Raw genomic sequence first — 23,827 nt, 5'->3', positions numbered from 1 at the left:
TGTTGTCCCTTATTCTTGTATTTTCGTGGTATTAGTTGTTAGTGGCTTTCATTTATAATTATTTGAATTATGTTTTTTTCATAGCTTAGAGGTTTGTTGATTTTGTTTATCTTTTCAAAAAACCAACTGTTGGTTTCATTGATGTTTTCTATTGTCTTTTTTAGTCTCTATTTCATTTAATTCCACTCTGATCTTTGTTGTTCCCTTCCTTCTGCTAACTTTGGGATTAGTTTATTATTCTTCTGGCACATTCAGGGGTGAGAGGTCTTTCTAGGGTATTTGTATAGCAGAAATATTACATGTAATTAATGTCATTTTCAGAGTAATTTTTCTTAACATTATGACAAATGGTATTTCAGAAATACCCAAATAGAGGATATCCCCGGCGGCTCAGCAGTTTAGAGCCTGCCTTCGGCCTGGGGCATGATCCTGGAGACTTGGCATCGAGTCCCACATCAGGCTCCCTGCATGGAGCCTGGCTTCTCCCTCAGCCTGTCTCTGCCTCTCTCTCTCTCTCTCTCTCTCTCTCTGTGTCTTTCATGAATGGATGAATAAAATCTTTAAAAAGGAAGGAAGGAAGGAAGGAAGGAAGGAAGGAAGGAAGGAAGGAAGGAAGGAAGGAAGGAAGGAAAGAAAGAAAGAAAGAAAGAAAGAAAGAAAGAAAGAAAGAAAGAAAGAAAAGAAAGAAGAAAGAAAGAAAGAAAGAAAGAAAGAAGAAAGAAAGAAAGAAAGAAAGAAAGAAAGAAGAAAGAAAGAAAGAAAGAAAGAAAAAGAAAAAGGAAGAAAGAAAAAGAAAGAAAGAGAAAGAAAAGAAAGACCCAAATAGAGTACTTTCTTTTTAAGTGCTTTTTCCTGGACACAGATTTTTGTTTGGTTTTAATTAGTTGTAACCCCAGATTTAGTCATTGTTGCTATTTCAGCTTCTAATACTACTAATTTTGTATTATTGACTCTGAAATGTCCATTATCTGATCATTTACGAGTGTGTGGAAAGGAAATATCTTTTAAAAATAGTTTATAGCAGACACCAGTCTTTAAAAGAGAAGCCTGGGTTTGCAAAGCAATAGAATTCCATAATACATGATTTTGGTTTATATGCAAAAACAATTATATGTATATTTTTACAGTATTATACAAGAAAGTGTTTAAGAGGCTGCATACTTTTTCATTAAATTTTAACAACCAAAATGGAAAACATGAGAACTGGATTTTGAACAGCAGAAGAAAAATAATTTCTTTCAAAATTTGTCATGTCTAAAATGTAATACCTAATATAATTTCTCAAGATCTTTTTTTATCCTAATGCTGTATTTATTTTGTTTTTCTTTGATTCAGAATATCTTATTTTTCTTATTTATGGTACACAATGATATCTATAGATTTTTACAAATGACCCTTCACAAATTATGAGATGTGCTACTTTCCTCATCCCAGTAGCATTCTCAGCATGATTATCTTTTATATGTGTGTAGTTTTTTTTTTTTTTTTTTTTTTTTTTTAATTTTTATTTATTTATGATAGTCACAGAGAGAGAGAGAGGCGCAGAGACACAGGCAGAGGGAGAAGCAGGCTCCATGCACCGGGAGCCCGATGTGGGATTCGATCCCGGATCTCCAGGATCGTGCCCTGGGCCAAAGGCAGGCGCCAAACCGCTGCGCCACCCAGGGATCCCTTTTTTTTTTTTTTTTTTTTTTTTTTTTTTTTAATGTGTGTAGTTTTCCACAGGTTCTTGTTTCATCCTCTGAACACCTCGATGATAATGTAAATCTGGTAATTTAGTTCTATTACCTGCCAGTGTGCCCCAAAATAGCCTATCATGTTGAGTGTTTAAGTTCATGTGGAAACTATAAAGAACATTGGTTGATGGAATTGGTGACATATTAAGGCTCACAGGTATGGTGGATCCAAAATAGTTTCTCATGCCCAGATGAGCTTTTCCTCATCAGCAGTCTGGAAAAGAAAGAGAGAGAGAGGGAGAAAGAGAGCAAGCTCATACATGCAAAGAAGGCAACAAATTTTTTTTCCAGTTTTGGAGATACTGATTTGGTTTTCTTTTTATGTCCTTCTTCCTTCAAGTTTTGTTTTATTTTAAGATAGTATTTAAGAGTTCCAAGAGTGTGTGTCTTTTTAATATTAATAAATTTGTTAGGAAAAGTTATCTTTCCCAAAATATTCTGCTTCCAGAAATTACTCCTATGAATTTGGCTGACTTTATTTTAATACATATCATTAATTTCTAGACTCATCCTTGATAACATAAATATATCCATGTAGAAGTAATTTTTCTTTATCCTGTGTGTTAATTCTCTTTTTGCCTCTGTTCCTTAAAAATTTGCTTTTTCTTCTAAGGGTTTGGATTTTCTCTATACTTTTTATTACATGCCCTATTTTTCTGTTTGATTTGTACTGTCACTTCAAGACCTTTTCTTTCCAGCACTGTATTTTACTGCAATTCCTACACTTTGTGTATATTTCTGGAAAACTTTTAGAAGAAGAAAGAAATAATTTTGTCTGTGAGTTGCAGAAAGGCAGGTTAGATGCAGTAGGAATTAGATGGTATTATACAGCTTATTGCAACACATTTAAATTATTTCCAGCATGAAATTGTGCTGACAGTGAGAGGTTTGAGTCAGGAAATAGCTGTCATCTACAATAGCATCAGTCATAAGAGACAATGAGTATTTATAGAGCTGTTGAAAATTGATTAATAAGAAAATTTTCACAGACTTCTACAACAAAGTCATTGCCTGTTCTAGGAAACTGGCCTCAGTTTGAAATGTTAGAGCACTATGTACAATTTTGATAAAAAATTCAAATAACAATTCCCCATTTATAATAATGCTAGTATTTTTTAAAAGAAACATATATTGTTTCATTTGCTTTTTATTTTCCACCCATCCCTTTTTTCTGGAAAAAAAATAATTTTATGCAAATAATACAAATAGTTAAAAACTCTCTTAGTCCAGAAAGATTTGTAATGAAAACAGTTAATTCTCTAGATGCAGCCACTTTTTTTTAAAGATTTTATTTATTCATGAGAGGCACAGAGAGAGAGAGAGAGAGAGAGAGAGAGAGGCAGAGACACAGGCAGAAGGAGAAGCAGGCTCCATGCAGGAAGCCCGACGTGGGACTCATGGACTCAATCCCAGGACTCCAGGATCACGCCCTGGGCTGAAGGCGGTGCTAAACTGCCTGAGCGCTGAGCCACCCAGGCTGTGCCCGATGCATCCACCTTTAACTATTCCTCTAATTTTAATGGCTTCCTCTGTATAGACATTTTAGCTTCCTGGTATGATGAATGACAACTGAATTTTAAACTATTTTCTTCCCTCCTTCCCCCCTACTTTTTAAGAGATATCATTATTCCCATATCTTTCTTTGACTTTGAAATTACTATTAAATAATGAATTGTTTAAAACTCCACTTCCTATTTCAACAAACATGACAAACACTATTGTGTAATATAAGGATATAAGCAGTCTTGCCTCGTTTTTCAAATTTGCTCTGTTCCTCTCCCTTTCAACCTATTAAGTATGTCCTTTGTTTTATATTATCAACGTTGCTAACATTCATATTCTGTTTTGTAACTGTAGTTAAATCTTAATGTGCTCTGTCTCTGGATTGATTCCAAATTAGAAAACAAGTAAACGGCATTTTCGTTTTTATAGTAACACGAGAGAGAACGTGTTTAAAAAGGTAAAATGACTATCCAGCATAAAGAAGGAAGATCTTAATTAAGTTTCTGGCAAGACAGGACAAATCTATTTATCATTTTGGTATTGATTGAGTCACTCGTGGTATAGAGATAGCTAAAGGTATATCTTAGGTATTTCAGAAGCTTTTATATTCAAATATGCAGCTCTGTTGTAGTTAACAAAGTAGTGACTTGGAATCAGGATACCAGCTTCCTTTTTTCTGTTACCTTGGAAAACTCACTTCACCTCTGTGAGCTTCAGTTTCTCATCTGGGAAGTGTATTACCTGCTTTATAAGGTTGTTGTTTGTTAAATAGGTGAAAGTTCTCAGCAAACTGTAGAGGGCTGCATACATGTAAAATATTATTTAACTTCTAGAAATATAAGAAAGAATGAGAAACAGTCACATTTTGTCTCATTTACTATACTGTTTGTGAACCATTTAATGTAAAGAGCTGAAAGTGATGAAAAAGTTATTTTGATGTTTTCCTGTGATTTATATAATTGTGAAGCATAGTACGTACATAGGAAAACGTCTCCTGTTAACAAGTAAATTAAAAAAAATTTTAATAAAGCTATTTCTGGGATAAGAAGAATGAACTAGAATGACCAAGGGCAAGAAGGGAAGTCCAAAGGAAGAAGAAACCTCACAAAAGACCCCTACATTTATAACTTATCAAGGAAATCTAAGTATTTATGCTTGTATTTCTATGCTTATAAAACGAACTTAATCTGTAGATAGTGTTTGAATTGCAGTGTTCGTATTTGTTCAGCTATGCACTAGCAAGTCTTGTTCTGCCACTTACTAGCTATTTAGTCTTAAGCAAATTTTTCACTCTCTCCTGGCCTAACCTAATCAGTGAATGGAAATAACCCCTTTCTTACAGTGTATTTGTGAATATTAAGTGAGCAAATTAGATAAAGAGACCTGGTATAATACTCAGTAAATATTGATTTCCTTTTTCATGCCCTCTATTTCTATCCTAAATTGCCCCAGATGGTAAAAATACTGAAATAAGATCGACTCTAGAGTCTCAGAACCAACTTGATCTAAAGAAAGACAGTCATGGAGTTGCCTGGCAACCATTTATTGCCTTTTCCTTCTCAGTTCTCAAAAGTTAGCCTTATACATAGGATAGCTGAGTGATATGGTTTAACCTTTATATACCTCCTTTGGGTCTTCTTCCCCAATAAGACAGCTACTTCTTACTAGTGTAAGGGTTCTGTGATAAGTCTAAGAATGAACTGCGTACCTATGTTTAAACTCCTTTATCAGGGCAGCCCGGGTGGCTCAGCGGTTTAGCACCGCCTTCAGCCCAGGGCCTGATCCTGGAGACCCGGAATCGAGTCCCACATCAGGCTCCCTGGATGGAGCCTGCTTCTCCCTCTGCCCTATGTCTCTGCCACTCTCTCTCTGTGTCTCTCACTAATAAAAATAAATAAATAAAATCTTTAAAAACAAAACAAACAAAAAACTTCTTTATCAATGTGACGTAGAAGACCAAGCACAGACTTTGGGGCAAAGAGTAATGGCATTTGCTTCTGGGTAAATTATTTAAATTATCAGAGCTTTGGTGTCTCTAAAATAGATATATTAGTCCCTGCCCTATAAGATTGCCTAAGGGATTAGTAACAGTATAAACACAGTGCCCCTGCACATAGTAAGTCCTCTATGGATGATAGTTAGTAGTAGTAGTAAAATAAAACTGCTGCATTTTTGTTTTTCTTTTTTTTTAGTGAATAAATTTAATATGTATAAATTTGAGGTATACTATGTGTTACTTTGAAACATTTATCATAATGTGATGTTGTAGCAATATTTATTGACATTACATAATTGTAGAACAATATTGTTGCCTCTATTCATTATACTGTGCAGTAGATTTCTATGGCTTATTTACTACTATTTGCAGGTTTGTATTCTTAAACAACATCAGTCTTATCTCCCCACTTCCTCATCCCCTGCTAACCACCATTTTACTCTTTGTTTTTGACAAGTTTGACGTTTTTAGATTCTACAAATAAGTGATATACATTATTTTTTATTTTTCTGACCTATGTCACTTAACATAATGTGCTCAAGGTCCATTCATATTGTTGTAAATGGCAAGATAGTCTACTTTCTAATACCTAAATATTATTCCACTGTGTGTATATATATGTATATCTCTATACATATATATAATAATAAACAATGAATGAATGGATAAAAAAGATGTGCTCACATCTTTTTTATCCATTCATTCATTGTTTATATATATTGGCTATTGTGAATAATGCTGCAGGAAACATAGGAGTGCATTTATATCTTTGAAATCTTGTTTTCATTTCTTTTAGGTATATACCCAGAAGTGGAATTGCTGGATTGTATGGCAGATTTATTTTTAACTTTTTAAGGAGCCTCCATATTGTTTTCCATAGTGGTCAGACCAATGTACATTCCCACCAGTAGCATATAGTATTCCCCCCCCCCCCCACATCCTCATTAGCACCTCTTGTCTCTTGTTTTCTAGATAATAAGCATTCCAATACATGTAAGGTGATATCTTGTTGTATTGTTGATTAGCATTTCCCTGATGAAATGAGCATCTTTTCATATGCCTATTGGCCATTTTGATATCCTTTTTTGAAAACTTTCTATGTAGTTCATCTACAAGACTGCTATTTATAAGAAGAAAGAAGGGAAAATTGCATAAAACCTCAATAATGTATGGGGAAAGTCTTATTGCTAAAAATATATATATACACATATGTATTCTCCACTTCTCCACTTTGATAGAAGTTTCACAGCTAGATAAGCATTTGGACTAATAAGAAATCAACCCTGGTTAAAAAAAAAAAAAGGAATTAAAAAAAAGTAATTTCCAGTTATTTGTATTTGGCCAGAGTTTTTCTAAGACCATCCATTCTGATAAAATTCTTTGTGTGTATATGTATTCCTTGCCTACCACTACCCAGTGTTTTTTTATAAAGGTGATAGCAGTTAAGAACAAGTTAATATCAAAAGAAAAGGAAGGCTGGAAATAAAAGATAGCTATCAAAGTAAAGAGGGGTTGTCCCCTTGTTACTTTGCCTTGATGTAGTGGTTAATTGGCCACTTGAAATGAAGCTTCAAATATAGACGTGATGGTCGAAGAGTCATCTGTTTCTCCCCTACTAGTTGTCTCCTTAAGTTTTTCCCAACCACCATCTTTTCAAGGTCTTCTTTTGAAACCCATTGAAATATTTTAAGTTTTGCTGAATTGTTTAGATTTTTCATGATTTGACCCTATCCTACATGTCTAACGTTATTTCCCACCATCTTCTTGTGGATTCTCCTTATGGAACCACTTCCATTTTCTCAAATTTGATGGATTCTAACTTACCTCAAATTTTGTGCATATTTTCCCCACCTCATCTCCTTTGTGAAGCCATAGATAACTCCCAAACGTTTCCTTTGCTGTGTTTCATAGCATTTTCTATAAACATCTTTTACTTCTTAGCATGTTATAATTTTTTTATTTATTTTGCTATAATACAATCAAACATCAAGAATCATTAAAGAAGAATGCTTTTGTAAAATGAGGAAAATTTAAAGAAATACACAGCTAGAGACAATTCATTTCATGTCACTAATCCATTGCTGTTAACAGTAACTGAATAATCTCAATAATCATGAAGGGAAAACTCACCATAGAATTAGAGCCTTCAAAAAGCTTTGCATAACTTTTAAAATTTGAGTCCATTTGGCATTGTAAGCCTCCATTTTGCTTTCCCTACATGCAATAATTTCTTTCTGTCACTGCCATTATTTGTCTTTTTACCTGGCTTAACAGATAGTGATAATTACACTGGCATTTGCTTTGGTCTCCAAAATAGGGAGTTAAGAGATTATCACATTGTAGTGCAATTTTTTGCTTGAATTTTTCTATTCAACTAGATTGGGAACTCAGAACAAGGGTAGGGTTCTCCTTTATGTTCATATCTCTTAGTTCTCAATATTTTAGAAGCTTAATAAGTTATGGTTGAATGAATGCTCACTTGTTCACAAAATAAATAACATATCAATGCCCACTGTTTAACCAATGGAAATGGAAATGCGAAAGATGGTGATAGGAATAAAATATAAAATTAAATTATCATGACTTAATGTAAGTGTAGGTCTCTATCACAGGTCTTTAAAAGTGTAAATCTGATGTTTGGGTTAGCAGATAACTGATAGGCAAGCTGAAAATAGATTTCTTTCAACAAGTAGGGTACTAAATTAAGAAGTTAGGTGAAAGTTCAAGTATTTCATAAACACTTGCTGAGAGCCCATTATGTGTAAGACATAGTGTTCACTCCTAAATTAAAACAATTTAAAAGATATATGTAGTTCCCAACCTCATGGAGGGAGGTTATCATTCTAGTAAATATGAAAAAGCAGAGAGGGTTTCAGATTCAAGACAATAAACAGACTGTACACATATGTCTGGGTCTTTCTAAGACCCTTCGATAACAGTATAAAATCCAAGAAGAAATAGCAAAATGTTTCAATAAATTTCTGCAGGACAGAAAACAGAAGTGAGAGCTGAACTGCCTTTTGGGATACCTTCCCCCAAGGATTTCAGGAATTATAGCAGATAGAAGGGAAGTAAGAGTGGGCTGGAAAACAGAGATTAATTGAAAGTCTGTAATCAGATCAACTGTAATAGTTGGGCACCTCAAGGCCAATGGTAGAATGTCAGGAAGATTAGTATTTACCTTAGGACAAAAACCTCAGGACTTTTCTCTAAAGAAATTAGCATGGGGTGTTAATATGTAACACTTGAGAGTAAAGCACTTACTATTTTTTATGTGTGTTTGGTAAAAAGCAAATAACATGAAATCTACCCTCAACAAATTTTTATGTATATAGTTACAGTATTGCTAACTATATGCATATTTTTGTCAGCAGATCTCTAGAACTTTTTAACCTTGCGTGACTGAAATTTTGTATGGTTGAATAGCAGTTCCTCATTTTCTCCCTCCTCCCAGACCCTAGTAAAACCATTCTACTTTATTTGAGAAGTGTGACTATATTAGATAGCTCATTAAGTAGAATCATGTAGCGTTTGGCCTATTTCTCTTAACAGGAGTTCTCACAGTTCATCCATATGTTGTAGTATAGGATTTTCTTCCTTTTTTTTAAGGTTGAAAATATTCTATTCTCATTGTCTTTACCCTTTCATCTACTGATGACATTTAGGTTATTTCCACCACTTGGCCATTGTGAATAATGTGGCATTGAACATGGAAGTGCAAATATGTCTTCGAGGTCCTGTTTTCAGTTCTTTTAGGTAAATACCCAGGAGTGTAATTGCTAGATCATATGATAGTTTTATGTTTACTTTTTTGAGGAACCTCCATACCGTTTTCCATAGTGGCAACACCATTTTACATTGCCACCAGTGGTGTACATGGGCTTACCCTATACATAATACCATATGAAGTAAGACATATGTGAGACATGGACCCTGCCTTCAAGAAGTTTCTTTTTCTTCCTTTTCAGATTGTCTTCCTTTCCATCTTAATCTGACTTTTTTTTATGATTTCAACTCAAATGCCTTATTTTTAACAAAGCCTTTTCTGAATTCACAGACTAAGCACTCTGTCCTCTGTCATGCTCAGGATAGATGTAATTTACAGAATTAGATGAGGGCAGGGAAAGCAGGTTTTTTTGTTTTCTTTGGTTAGGTCTACCTAGCTTAGGACAGTGCATGGCACAGAGTGTACAATAAATATTTAAAAAAATTTTTGTGAACTCTGTCACCCATTTTTTTGAAGATCATATAAGATATTATTTTATTAAATGATAAAATGAATACCCAAATACTCAAACCTTCCTTTAAGAAACAGAACGTTATTAGTACTGTGAAAGCCTCCTGTATATCCCTCCTGATTTTTGTGTTAATCATTCTTTTGCTTTCTGTATAGTTTTATCATCTATGAATCTTACCTAAGTATATATCTGGTTGAGTTTGGAAAAACTGAGTAGTAAGCACAAACCTAGTTGTATAAGGGAGCTGCAGTATCACTACTATGAAAAGAAGGATCCCAGAAGAAAAGCTGCATAGAGTTTTTGGGTTACAGTATGTTTCTGTATAGTTAAAGTTTAAGATTCCTCTTTGGGGAAGTTTGTGGGCAAGACAAGGAGTGAATTGTGTGAAACTTAGAGTTCACTGCATTTAGGACTTCTGGTAAGGTTGTAATGTGATGAAGTATTAGATATCCAACACATGGAGTAGGCTTCTTTGCATCTAAACTTAACATTTAACTTTTCTACCTTCAACTCTCAGGAGCAGGTCAAACAGAAAACTGTTTAGTAAAAAGACTGCCCTCTTTTAATCTAATCAATAGGGCAGAAACTTCACCAATTGCACCCATAGGCAAATCAAGCCAACTGTTTAATCTCTTCTTACGATAAAATGGTACCATGGCAGTTAGGATCTTTCAGATGATGGACCTCAACATATCTATTTGCTGTGGCAAACTAATCCAATATTTATTAGTCATGTTCTATAAGGCAGAAGATTATCTGGAATCTTCCTTTACCATCTTCCTAGGGATTCCCTTTGCCTCTTCCACAGTAGATGTCTACTAACACCTGTTTTTCTTTCTTGGTTTACTCTTGTTTTGTTGGAGCCTGTTTTCTATATCTTGTTGAGAAAAGTGGCATAGGAATTTTCTGAAGCCTTCCATGTCTAAAAACGTCTTTATTCTTCTCTTGTTTTAAAGTTTAGCTAAGTATAGAATTCCAGGGTAGAACTCTTTTCTTCAGAATTTTGAAAATATTGTTCCATTGTCTTTTGGTTTGTAATATTGCTATTGAGAATTCCAAAGGCATCTGATTGATTCTTTATGTGACCCTTTTCCCTTTTCAGGAATCTTGTAGCACCTTCTCTTTGTTTCTAGTGTTCTTATGACACATGATAATGTACCTTGGATCTCTGAGTACCTGTTGGGACCTTTTAATCTGGAAACATGTGCTTCAGTTCTGGGAAGTTTTCTTATTTTGTTAATGATTTTCTCCTGCTTCCCTGTTTTTTTCTATCTGGAACTTCTGTCATTCCGATACTGGATCATCATCACTGGTTCTCTTACTTTTTAGTTTTTTTTTCTCTCCTTTTTTCCATTTTTGTCTTTCGTTTGTACTTTCTATTACACTTATTTCTTCAACTTTAATCCCTTTTTGAGTTTTTACTTTTGTTGTTTTTCTCTCCCTTATCTGACTTTTCCTCTTTTCTTCCTCCTCTCTTTCCTCTTTGTTTTCCTCCTTAACTCTAATCCCTTCTTTTCTTTTAAAATCCAAATGTTCCTGTGTTTTTGGAGTATTCCTCTATCATAGCAACATTTTCTTGTTTCATGAAATGCAATACCTTTTCTCTAAGAACAATATTGATAGTCTTTTTTTCTACAAGTTTTTTAATTTTCTTTTTTGTTTTGGTCTCTAACTTGCAAGCTTTCTTCCAGTGTCTGATAGTCCTCAGTTGTATATACATGACTAAAAGGAAACTTAATTGGAAGTTCTGAGTACATACTTGAGACTTGTCTCTTTGACCTTTGCATAGGGTGATATTGTGAGCCATTTGCTAAGGAATCTTTGAAATCAGTTGTCTATAGATATTATCTATTGTAATAGATCTATATAATTAGGTATTAAGTATTATATAGATCTGTTGGGTTCTCAGATTCTGCACATTAAAAACGTGAAGAATCTGAGTATTATTCTATATATTGTTGAAAATAATTCTTCATGTTTCTCATGTTTCTGTATATGTTGTGAACAGAGACACTGAAAGACTTCTGTTCCAGACTAACTTTTTAAGATGTTTGTATAAGTGAAGAGCTTTGGAAGATTTAGATAATTTCCTTGTCTGGAGCAGAAGGAAGATTTGTTTACTGTACAGTATAATAAAGATAATGTCTCCCTCTAGTTCAAAGATTAGACAGGTTTTTTTTTTTATAGCCCTTTATAAAAGATTAAGGTTTCCTGGGGACCCCTGGGTGGCTCAGCGGTTTAGCGCCTGCCTTTGGCCCAGGGCGCGATCCTGGAGTCCCGGGATCGAGTCCCACGTCGGGCTCCCAGCATGGAGCCTGCTTCTCCCTCCTCCTGTGTCTCTGCCTCTCTCTCTGTCTATCATAAATAAATGAATAAATCTTAAAAAAAAAAAAAAAGATTAAGGTTTCCTAAGCTTAGAGTTCCTCAGTTCTGACCTAAAACCCACTGTATGCATAGCATCCACTTGGACCTGCCTCTATCACCCTCCTAGATCTTGGGGGAATAAGGACAACGGGAACTGATGTGATCATGCAGCTCGTGCTGCTTGCTATGCTATAAGTAATAAAATCCTTTGTCTCTGACCCAGGAATCTCATGTCTTCTCTCAGCACTCATGAAACTGTGGCAGACTAGTGTGTTAGCTTGCAAGTAGGATAAAATCTTAGATTCCTTACACTTCTTGAAATGCCAGAGAGGACCTTTGTCTATTTCCTTCCTGAAGAGTAAGAATCTAACTGCTAGCTTCTGGGAACACAGTAGAGGAGAAGTTCTGTGTATCTCTGCATTCAGTAGTCAGGATGGCCTATGTTCATATACCCATGCTCTCAGTTTTGCCAGGTGACTTTCACTTCAGAAGGCCTCTGTTTTATCTCCTTCAGGGAATAAGCCTTTACGCTTCTATGAAGGTGAATAAGGGGCAGCAAGCTAGTGGCATATAGTAAGAGAAAGGGATATATGAATCTGTTCTGCTCTTTGCTAATAGGTCATCTTCTCAATTAAGCATTGCCTGACTTTCTTTTTAAAATTGCTACCTTTCTTAACCTTCTTTTCTTTTTCCTTCAAAGAGCTTATTATCTATTACTTATTAAACATAGTGTATCATTTACTTAATATTTTTATTCTTTATTCTCCCTCCCATTAGGGTATAAGCTCCATTAGGTCAGAGATTTTAATCTCTATTTTGTTGTATGCCCCTAGGACCTAGAAAATGACTGTTATGGCATATACTTGGTAATCAGTCAGTATTTAAAGATATTGTTGATTGAATGAGTAAATGAATGGGAAGAACTTGGCGGATTTTTTGCCCATTGCTCCTGAGTTGAGAATAAAATTACAAAGTCATTGGTTCATCTTTTCAAAAGCTTTTAAGTATCGATATTGAGGATATAGGTGATTTTCACAGAAGATTAGTTATTGTCATTTCAAAGCAATTTAGAATAATTTATTTAGTATAGTTTCTTATTCCTGTGTTAGAATCCCTTTTAGGGCATTTCTAACAGCAGGATTCCTTTTCTATTGGAGCGTTTCTAGTGCTCTCAATAAATATTGGATATAATTTATTGGTAGAGACAATGAAGTTGACTAAGAAATTATTAAAAAGGGATAGCCCATGAGATAGGAGCAAAAACAGAAAAGTGTGATGTCTGGGTAGTCAAATTAAAGAAGTGTTTCAAGGGTGAGAGTATGTTTAACTTTCTGATGCTGATTATAAGCCAAGTAAGATGAGGTCTGAGAATTACTGTTGTATTTAGCAAAGGAGAAGACATTAGAGATCTTGATAAGAGCAGTTACATGGGCCAGAATCTACTTACCAAGTGAATTACTCATTGTTGTGTAAGAATTTGCCCCCAAAGTTAATTTAAAACAAACAACATTATGTCATAGTTTCTTTGGGTCTGGAATCCAGAAGTTGTTTAGCTACTTGCCTCTGTCTCATGGTCTCTCAAGAGGTCTATTACTTCTGCTATATTCACACAGATCAACCCTGGGACTTTGTTGGAGGAATTGTACAAGGATTGATACTAACAGGTGAAACTCCCTGGGAACCATCTTGAAGACTAGCTATCACAAAATGGGCGAAAGCGAGAACGAGAGGGAAGAGTTAGAGATGTTGAATACCAAAGACCCTTTTGAGGAATTTTGCCAGGAAAAGGAGAAGAGAAAAAGGGAATTTGTCCAGGCACATCTGCAAGTCGATGTAGTAATGGAGCTTAGAGAACTTCTCTGATTATTTTCTCATGAAATAAGAACCAAGATTCTCAGTTGAAACTGAAGGACAGAAAATAATTTACAAAATAGTAATCTAGGAATGTGGAGAGAGAATGAATTTGGAAAATATAGTATGATTACTAAGCAGCACTGAGGGTCTATTCAAGACTAGTGATCTTGAATTAAAGCATAGTCATTCAGAAGAGTTGTGTATTTTTCCCCAGCTATACTCAGCTTGTGAGTACAAGTTATGTAGTAGGTACAAGGGCAGGAGGTTATATTTGTAAATGTTGGTATTGTATCTGTCCTATCTGCCTAGATATGACAAAGCAAATTGGGATATATGCAAGAATGAGTGATAATGATGGAGTATGGAATTTAAGATGGGTAAGGAGGAAAGGATTTGAAAGAAGGTACAGGGATTGCAAAAAGGAGGAGGATTTGTGGAATCTACTAAATGAGGTCCAAAGATTGTTGAGCTTGTGGCATTAGAGTAAGCTGGAGAGAGGATATTGATTGAACTTTAAATTGCAGTCATAGGTAATGTAAAATTCTAGGGAATGACTATAGGAATGAGGAGCTAAGGAGGGCTAGAGTGCAACAACACTTAAGGAGAGGGGAAAGAGAACCTAAGAGGTTTGATTGCTGGAGTAGTTTTGGAAAAAGAGACCTTGAGTTAGGAAATGAAGCCTTAAAAAAAGAAAAAAAAAAAAAGAAATGAAGCCTTTAAGAGCTGAGGGCTTCCAGGCTTTGTAGTGACTGCAAAACATGAATGAAACTGTGAATGGTACTGTCCAAGAGATTCAAAGCCAGTGGTGGAGGTGGTTTCAGAAAGGAGAGACCAAGAATGGCTAAAGGCATATCAGTAAGGAATAAAGAAGCTCCAGGTCCAGTAGTGGTAGAAGTATAGAAAAAGGAACAGCCCCCACTTGAGAGGGCTATGTTGGAGTGGGCATCCTTAGGAAAAGCAGTAACTAAACTTGTGCTTTTTGAGGCAGCAGATTCTAATTTCACAATAGCTGGGTATTTTGAGAAAAATCAACTTTCTTTTGATGAAAATTTTTTCTCCTTCTCAGCTCTTCTCTGAAATATTATAGAAGTTAAGTTTCTTAACTTCGATTGGTTTTCTTTCTGTTTGATTTCTTTTGAGATATTTGAGAACTTAGGAAAAATTGTAAGGTAGTACAAATAATTTTTCCCGAACCAGTTAATAGTAATTTGCCAACATGATGATGCTCACTCCATCATCCCATATACTTCAGTATCTATTTCCTCCAAACAAGAACATTCTTCTATACAACCCTAATAAAATCAAGAAATTAATGTTGATACATTATTACTGTCTATCCTCAACCCATTCAACTTTTGCTAGCTGTCCCAATAAAGTCGTTTATAGAAGAATGATCCAGTTCAGAATCATGGCTGGTAATTAGCTGTTGTCTCTTTAGTCTCCTTCATCATAGAACAGTTCCTTGGTCCTTTTTAATTTCCATGACCCTGAAACTCTTAAAGACTACAATCCTATTAATTTGTAGAAAGTGCTTCAATTTAAATTGCTTTGTGATTCCTCATGATTGGATTCAGATTATGCACCTTTGACAAGAGGATCTCTGAAATGATACTATGTTCTTGTCATTATATCCTCGTAGGTGGTACATGATTTGTCTGTCCCACTACTAATGATGTTAACTTGAATCATTTTAGACTTCTCTACCCTAAACTTACTGTTTTTTCACTTAAAACATCTGCTTTTTCCCTTCATTCATCTCATATGGACTTAAGAATTTCTCTATTATTCAATGGATATTAATCTGTTACTGTCATAATTTATTTTGATGCTCTGTCCATCCCTGAAATGACCAGGGTAGCCTCTCCAAGCTAGCTCCATGTCCTTTTGATATGTCCCCTTATTCTTTTAGCACTTCTTTGCTTTCTGGTATGAAAAGATGATCCAGACTTCTCTTGTCCTATCTGTGCCCCAGCTCTGGTGTCAAACATTTCTCCAAAAACTCTGGTTCCTTTAATGTAAGATAGTATTATGAAACCAATATTTGGGGATGTGTTCCCAGGGCTTTTTAGTGAACAGAGCTAGTGAGTTATGTATGTACACACACATATATTTACATATGCATATGCGAATTTGCACCAATCTTTATCTAAATATATTGTGAAAAACATGAGTTCATGTATTTCTAATTTCAATCCAGTACCATAGGATTCATTTATATTTGTATCTACTTTCCATATACATCCTTTCTCTGAAAGATTTTTTTTTAAGATTTTATTTATTGATTCATGAGAGACACAGAGAGAGGCAGACATAGGCAGAGGGAGAAGCAGGCTCCCTGCGAGGAGCCCAATGTGGAACTCAGTCCCAGGACTCTGGGATCACACCCTGAGCTGAAGGCAAACACTCAACCACTGAGCCACCCAGGCATCCCTCTGAAAGATTTCAATGAGAAACCTGACTTTCATTATCCTTAATATAGTATTTTATGTGATCATTCTCTCATATGTGCCAGTCTCTTCTCACTGCTCCCTCTCCCTCGGAATGCTCTTCTTACACCTCTTGGGCTTCAGCACCTCATGACAAGTCACTTCTTTGTGTAGATACTCTTCTCAAAGCCACTTGAACATACTAAGTCTTTGTATCAGGACTTCCTTCTGTAGGGGATGTTGGTCTCAACCTTACTTTACCCCCATGAGAGTTTATCAGGTTGCTGCTGCGCATACCCACCCTCACCATCATCATCATCCTTTTTGGACTCCTTTGCCTGTACCTGGCTGCCCCTCTGCAAGAACACCTTCCTCACCTAATTTGGGCTCCAGCACCCCCTTTCCCCTGCACCCTTGGTTGTTCTTCCATGTAGTTGCCCTTTTCATCTTGCTTGGGCTCCCAATACCTCACCCTAAGTTATCCCTCCACCAGGATTGCCCTCTTCATCCTACATAGGCTCCAACATCAGGCAGCCACTCCATATGGACATCTCCTTATTCCATTTAGACTGTAGTATCCCACTCTGCTCCCTGCTCTGCAGAGATGCCCACCTTGTTTAAATGTTTAAGTTCCACCTTGTTGTAATGACCTGACACCTGCAACCTGGATGGAAATAGACCATTTTTACATGTAAAGGGCACAGTCTTCCACAAGACTGAGCTGACTTCAGACATAAGGTCGCATTTCAGGGGTCCACAAGTTACCCACATTTCTGATTAGATGGGTACAGATTTGAGGTTTCTATTACCCCTTCAGGTTTGAAGTTGCTAGAACAACACACAGAACTCAGGAAAGCACTCTCCTTATTATTATAGTTTTATTATAGCAAAGGGATACATATCCAAGCCAACCAAAAGAAGAGATACGTAGGGCAAGGTCTGAGAGGGTCCCAGATTTGTGAAGCTTCTGTGTTCTCTCCCCTAGGAGACAGGATGTGTCACCCTCCCAGAAAGTTTGTATGTGACAATATGTAGAGTATTACCAATCAGCAAAACTTCAATCTCCAGGCCCTTTTCCCCTCACTGGAGGTTGGGCTCCCATTATGTGTCTCAAGCCCCACCTTTCTTGGTCTTGTGTGGCCAGCCCACATCCTGAGTCATCTCCTTGCCATAAATTATCTGGGCCAACTGTGAATAAGTTCCAGCACTCCACTTCCCCCAGCCTCAGGTGTTCTCCCATGTAGTTGCCTGTCCAGGGAAATTCTAAGGATTTAGAGGCCATTTCTAAGGAATTGGGACAAAACCCAAACAAATCCTTTATTCCAAGGGATTAGAGGTTACCATTAAGCAACTAGGACAGTGGCCAGTCAAATGCTTTACTGTGCATCAGTGGAAAACTAAATTGCTTCCTTCTGAATATACATATCAATTATTCCTCTTAAGATAAATCTATCTTGAGGGGTGCCAGGGTGGCTCATTCGGTTAAGCATCTACCTTCAGTTCAGGTGGTGATCTCATGGTCCTGGGATTGAGCCCCAGGTCTGGCTCCCTGCTCATCAGGGAGTCTGCTTCTCCCTCTGCCCCTACCCCCTGCTTGTGCTCTCTCTCTCTCTCTCTCTCTCTAATAACTAAAATATATTTTTTTAAATATACCTTGAGATTTTTTTCATGTACCTTCTCAGATTAAAACAAATTGTACAGTTTTATAGTGGTTATCATGTACTTACTCATTTTTTATATAGAAGTTATTAAACTTCCAGAAGTGTTCTAATACTGCTATATAAAATGATAATGACATTGGAGTAATATAATCAAACTTATTAAAGTACTAATTTACTTGTATTAAATTTTTCCTTTTTACCTGTCAGTTACATATCTTATCTGTTTTAGGTGTGACTCTAGCCTTTCCAGCTTCAGTTCATGAATCTCTGATTTGCAGTAAAACATTTCAAATTCTATATAAAAATGAGGAGGTTGTTTTAAATGATGTCATGATCTTCAAAGTTAAAATGTTGTTGGATGAAAAAAAGGTAAACATCTCTTCATATGTATTTAGATAAATATTTTTTGTAGAGCTTCAAGGCATATTTCTAACTTTCTATAAGTACTCAGAAAGACCCCTTATATTGTAATTTCTCTTTAGATTGAAGAAACCCTTGAAGAAATGAATTTTTTGTTATCCTTGGATCTACACTTCACAGATGGAGATTATTCGTAAGTAGGCTATTCAAACAAAGATCTTTAGTTTTCATAACTGCTATCTATTCCCCCACTTTCTTGTTAGAATCTAGCTTCTCCCTTTTTTGTTTATTTGAACTACTTCTGTCTGTGGAGTCTCATGAGAGTAGTTAGGTCTACTGTGTCCATTCCATGAGCCCCAGGTAGCAAATCATACAATTTGAAGAAATAATTTCCTAGGCTCTAGAAACTCCACTGTTGACATAATACCACTACTATGAGACATTTAAGTATAACCAAACTCTTTCACTGTGTAACTGACCATCTTATGGCATGAGTGATGCCATCTTTAGTCAGGACTCTTGATGATTAGAGAGTTTTTAAGACTGATGACCTTTATACTTTGCAATTTTTTCTAGTTCATTAATTCCTGGAGCCCTTGAGGAAGTTTTAGGATTGACTATTGTGAACTTGTTCACACATCTGGACACATAGTCATATATTTTAGGGACACACTGTGCTTGTGTTCATTTAAAACAAGAATCATATTTGTTTAACAATTTTATTTTTGTAGGGTTTTTCTCTCATTTCAAATGTACTTGTAGAAATACTTGAAAATTACATATAAATTTAGATACTTGTAGGATACATGACTAAGCAGTCACATTTTAAAAGGTCTATATGAGATGTCCTCTTTACTATCATGGAGGAATAAGAATTTTTTATGTGGTAGCTACTACTCCCCTGTAAGAATGCCTTTGGGGTTATTTTTAAACCAAGTCAGAATTTTGTAAATGAATTAGGCTGAAATGAGTAGTTTGTAAATTATAGGTAGTTATAATGTTTGTATGGGTTAAAATATATACACACATATACACAAACACACTTGGAAATCATTCTCATTGTTTTAATTTTTTATGTGTCAGTCTAATGACAGAGTATATCTATAATCAAATATCTACCAGCTGCTTGCTTAATTTCAAGCAGCACTTAATGATAAAATTTTTTACAAGAAAAATAATTTTAACTACATTTTATAGGGACGTTAGTGAAAATCTGTATCCATGGACTGGTAGAAAACTAAATATAAGATCTGGTTATTTTCTTATTATTAGATTTCACATTCCTGTTTAATGCAAATGTGATGCCTTAAAAATTATTCTCATTTTAAGTTTTAAAAAAGTAATTCAGTAACTAAATGTTTTGATCATTGAAACTACTCTACAAAATATTAACCTTTACTAAATATGCCATACTTATATGTAAATGTGTTGCTTTTTCTAGGGCAGATGATCTGAATGCCTTGCAACTAATAAGTAGCCGAACATTGAAGCTGCACTTTAGCCTCCATAGAGGCCTTCATCATCATGTTAATGTTATGTTTGATTATTTCCACCTTTCTGTTGTGTCCGTTACAGTTCATGCATCATTAGTTGCACTACACCAGCCACTAATAAGGTAAATTTAGCCAATACTCTGGTCCTTATTAATGTAGTATCTTTCATTTTATAGTGAAAACATATACTTTGATAAAGATAATTGAAGTAATGAGGGAGTTCTAATTTATATTATGAAATAAATGTTTTCAGTTTAGACTAGAGTAATAAAATAATAACTTTTAAGAACATGGAAACATTAGATTGATAAATCTTTTAATACAGAAATATGGAGCAATCTTTGTCAAATAAACTAACCAAGGAAAATAATGCAGTCTGGAAATAACCATACAGCATTGTTTAGTCTGTATCTGTGTTTTTAAATAATGCTATACTGTGTTCATTTTCTGGAAAAGTATTAGTTTTTTCTCAGTTTCTTGGTCTCTTCTCTGGATTGCCTAATTTTTTCTTAAATCTGTGCTATATAATAATTCTTGTTTTCTAAGTCATTAATCAATTTGTGTATCTTAACTAATAAACTTTTTAAACTATAACGTACCATTTTAGCCTAAAGGTACATAATATTCTAGATTATAATAAATGCATTGAGATAATTATTTTCTCTGGCCACTTTCATAGGGAGATGTCTTTCATTATGTGAGAATATATTTCAGGCCCTTCAGTTTTTTCAATAAACATCATTCTCTTGTGGTATGAGCAACAGACGGACACTTTCAAAATTAGTAACTTAAATGAAAAGACTCCAAGTTGATTTGATTACTGAACTGTCTACAATTTTTTTCCAGTCTGATTCCAACAACTGATACTTGGGGTGATACTTCAGGGTTCAAATGTTAAAATGAAGATCTTAAAAAAAAAAAAAAGAAAAGAAAAGAAAACAAGGATGCCTGGGTCGCTCAGCATCTATATTCGGCTCAGGGCGTGATCCTGCGGTCCCGGGATCAAGTCCCACATCAGGCTCCCTGCATGGAGCCTGCTTCTCCCTCTCCCTATGTCTCTGCCTATGTCTCTGCCTCTCTTTCTCTCTCTCTCTCTGTGTCTCTCATGAATAAATAAAATCTTTAAAAAAATGTTAAACTGATTTATCAGAAAAACTAAATAGGTAATTCTGTATAATTACCCTCAAAGTTTATAGAAGACCAGTACAACTTAACCTATGGCCCACAAGTAACAGCTTCCCATGGCACATATCCTTAAACTCTCTTAAAACCTCTGAAAAAAAATAAAAAAACAAAACCTCTGAGAACCTCTGCCATTGTGTAGTTGCATGGTTTCTTTGAGAGCACAGGGCCAGGAATAAATGTTTCTCCTAATCACTTGCTTTGCTTTCCTTATTCTATAGTTAGATCTGTAACTAGTTGTTTTGCTATCTTTGTCTTACCTCTTAAGCCTTTAGAGAGCTTGTTCTCGGTTATTAAAACTTTTGGATATGTAATAGGGAACTGTTCCTATTATGTAATTTTATTAAAAACTTCAAAAAAATTTTAGATGTTGATTGAATAAATTAATATGTAATAACATGATAACTGAGTAAAACTTCTTTGATAAGAAAAGTGGCTTTTTTGAAATATAACTTTCAAATAAGTAGTATACAATATTATTTTTTATGAATTATGTCAGGTTTTAATGCTGAAAGTGTAATGATAAAATACATTTCTGTAGTTTTCTAAATCTCTTGTAATTACAGTAAGAATCCTAACTGAATCATTTCAACCATTCCTTTTTTTTTTTTTTTTTTTTAATATATATATATAACACTGGCTCAGTTTCTCTTCTAAGAAATGTACAAACAATTCATAGAGGTTAGCTCAGGTTATTCATGTTGCTTTCTAAGGCCCGGACTAAATAGAGTTAGTGATATTTATATCACCAATCCTAGTGAGTTAAATGTGTGCTTCCTCTTGCAATGCAGCAGTTTTTGCCACAGACTAGTAGGAAAAAGAGGCAGCTCATCTCCTAGAGACCGTCTACTGGAAGAAGAGATTTTTGGCTCAGAATCAGAAGCCAAGAGGATTAACTGTTGGCTCTGGTTAGTGACTGGGAAGGATACTGAGGTGCTGCAGCAGCTGAGGTTGCTGGGCCTTACCTAGCTGTCATGGGCCTTCATATCCCCTCTCTTGCGGCTAGAACTTCACCATGAAAGAAGTTAACATCTTTCCCTGCCTTTTTCCTTGTCTGTAAATGAGAGATTGGAGAAGGGAAGCAAGAAAAGGGTAAAGAAAAGCTTTTTTGCTGGTGCCTGCTGCTGGAGGGGTCATGTTAAGGGTAACATTCCTCACTATGCTTTGACAAGTTTTTTCGGAAGTTTTTTTCTGGATGGATTTTTTTTTTCTCCTCTAAACAAAATGGAAACGTATTTTACAATATCATCTTTTTAAATGTTATTTTTATTGAAAACAGTTTCTACTATCAACCCAACTAAAGACGTTAAATCAATTTTTTGTAATAAATGTAACCCCACAGAGGATTTTTCTTTGCTTTTTTTTTTTACATAACCTATTTTTGTTTGAACTTTTTTAAGTACACGTTTTATGCCTCAATTCTGAAAAACATATTGTAGCAAGTGTAACTTACCATTGGATTGCAATGCCCTTCTTTGCTGGGATATCGATATTTTTGCAAAGCAAATTAATTTTTGCAAATGAAGGCTGCTTTCTGCTTATGGCAAAACTGATTTACTTTCCTGTCTTTTCCTTTTTGCCGAACTGCCAAACAGTTCAAATGCTTTGGCCTACTTACAACTAGCCAATACTTTATTTCAAAATTGTATATGGTTTTAAACATTCAAACAGAATATGCTTATTGTATAGAACTTACGGTATATTAAATATAATATTAATACTAACATCAGTAATTTATATAATATGCGATTGAGACAGTAACTTGGACTACTTGAAGTTTGTCTTAATAGAGTTTCTAGATTTGTAGTAAAGAGAAAGGAAATATCTTGTCTTTGAGAAAAAGAGATAACAAGTAGATTTGGTAATATTTCTTTTTTTACATTTACATGAGAAGCTCTTTATTCCTGTAACTAGCATCCGTATTTGATTTTTAACTTTATAAACTTGGTACTGGTTCTGACAGTCCAGCATTTCCAGATTAAAGCTTGACCCCCGTTTGTCATTTAACTACTCTAGATTCCACAGTTTTATCTTTAGAATTCTTTGAGATTTCCTGAAGCCCAATTATGGAAAAATTATCTCAGGCATCTAGTCTTAGTTTTTTATATATTCATTGCCTTTTCATAATAATTCCAATTATTAAAAAAATTTAAGAGTACTTTAGGAATTATAACCATGCAAAAGTCTTGCTCTTTATCTTTAGAAAATTTTCTTTTGTAAACATTTAACATTCAAATAGACTATTATGACAATAATAATGTAATATTTATTCCTCCAGCTTTCCTCGCCCTGTGAAGACTACTTGGTTAAATAGAAATGCACCAGCACAAAACAAAGATTCTGTGATTCCTACTCTTGAAAGCGTGGTCTTTGGTATTAACTACACAAAACAATTATCACCAGACGTAAGAACTGATACATTCATACATCCTTTTTCCTTTCATTTTAAATGAAGTATTCTTTAACTGTTTCATCTGTGAATGTTATGTTTATTTTGTTTATTAATTATCTTAGCTCAACAACTTACAGACCTAGTTAAATATGATCTTAACAAATTGATTGGTTCTGATTGTTTATTATGAAAACTAGCCTGATACTTAAAGATTTACCAGATTTAGTGGATAGAGGTCTTTGACACCCAGTGTCTTTTTTAACTTGTTACTGTTACCTCTTGCTCCTTTAACAGAACTGGTAGCATCACTCCAAAGGACCTTGTAAAGATCAGTTGCCAGGGTTGAAACCTAAGCTTGCAAGTAGTACAAGTACAACCACTGTTCCCTTAGAAGGAAATGGGCTGACACTATAAAAGCAGAGTATCTGTCCCTCACAAATGGAATCTGAATCTCAAATTTTCAAAAACCATAATTTAATCTGCTTGTTTTATTTTTTAATTTATTTTTTATTGGTGTTCAATTTACCAACATACAGAATAACCCCCAGTGCCCGTCACCCATTCACTCCCCCGCCCTCCTCCCCTTCTACGACCCCTATAATCTGCTTGTTTTAAAAGCCCG

The 23,827-nt window shown here is 35.0% G+C and overlaps 1 protein-coding gene across 13 annotated transcripts in view; it reads left to right on the top strand.

Annotated features, from left to right (window-relative positions):
- Positions 1 to 23,827, top strand: part of FAM135A (family with sequence similarity 135 member A) — a 132,489-nt gene that overhangs the window by 28,023 nt on the left and 80,639 nt on the right. For all 13 annotated transcript variants that reach the window (XM_077903475.1, XM_077903474.1, XM_077903472.1 and 10 more), the window contains 4 exons: positions 18,008 to 18,147; positions 18,261 to 18,331; positions 19,580 to 19,753; positions 23,092 to 23,218. In XM_077903475.1, the coding sequence (XP_077759601.1) occupies positions 18,008 to 18,147; positions 18,261 to 18,331; positions 19,580 to 19,753; positions 23,092 to 23,218 (512 nt within the window). The remainder of the gene's footprint in view (positions 1 to 18,007; positions 18,148 to 18,260; positions 18,332 to 19,579; positions 19,754 to 23,091; positions 23,219 to 23,827) is intronic.

The sequence above is a fragment of the Canis aureus genome, chromosome 7, assembly GCF_053574225.1.
Source record: "Canis aureus isolate CA01 chromosome 7, VMU_Caureus_v.1.0, whole genome shotgun sequence".
NCBI lineage: Eukaryota > Metazoa > Chordata > Mammalia > Carnivora > Canidae > Canis > Canis aureus.
The sequence above is the reverse complement of the archived record's forward strand: the minus strand, read 5'-3'. Positions and strand labels throughout refer to the sequence as shown.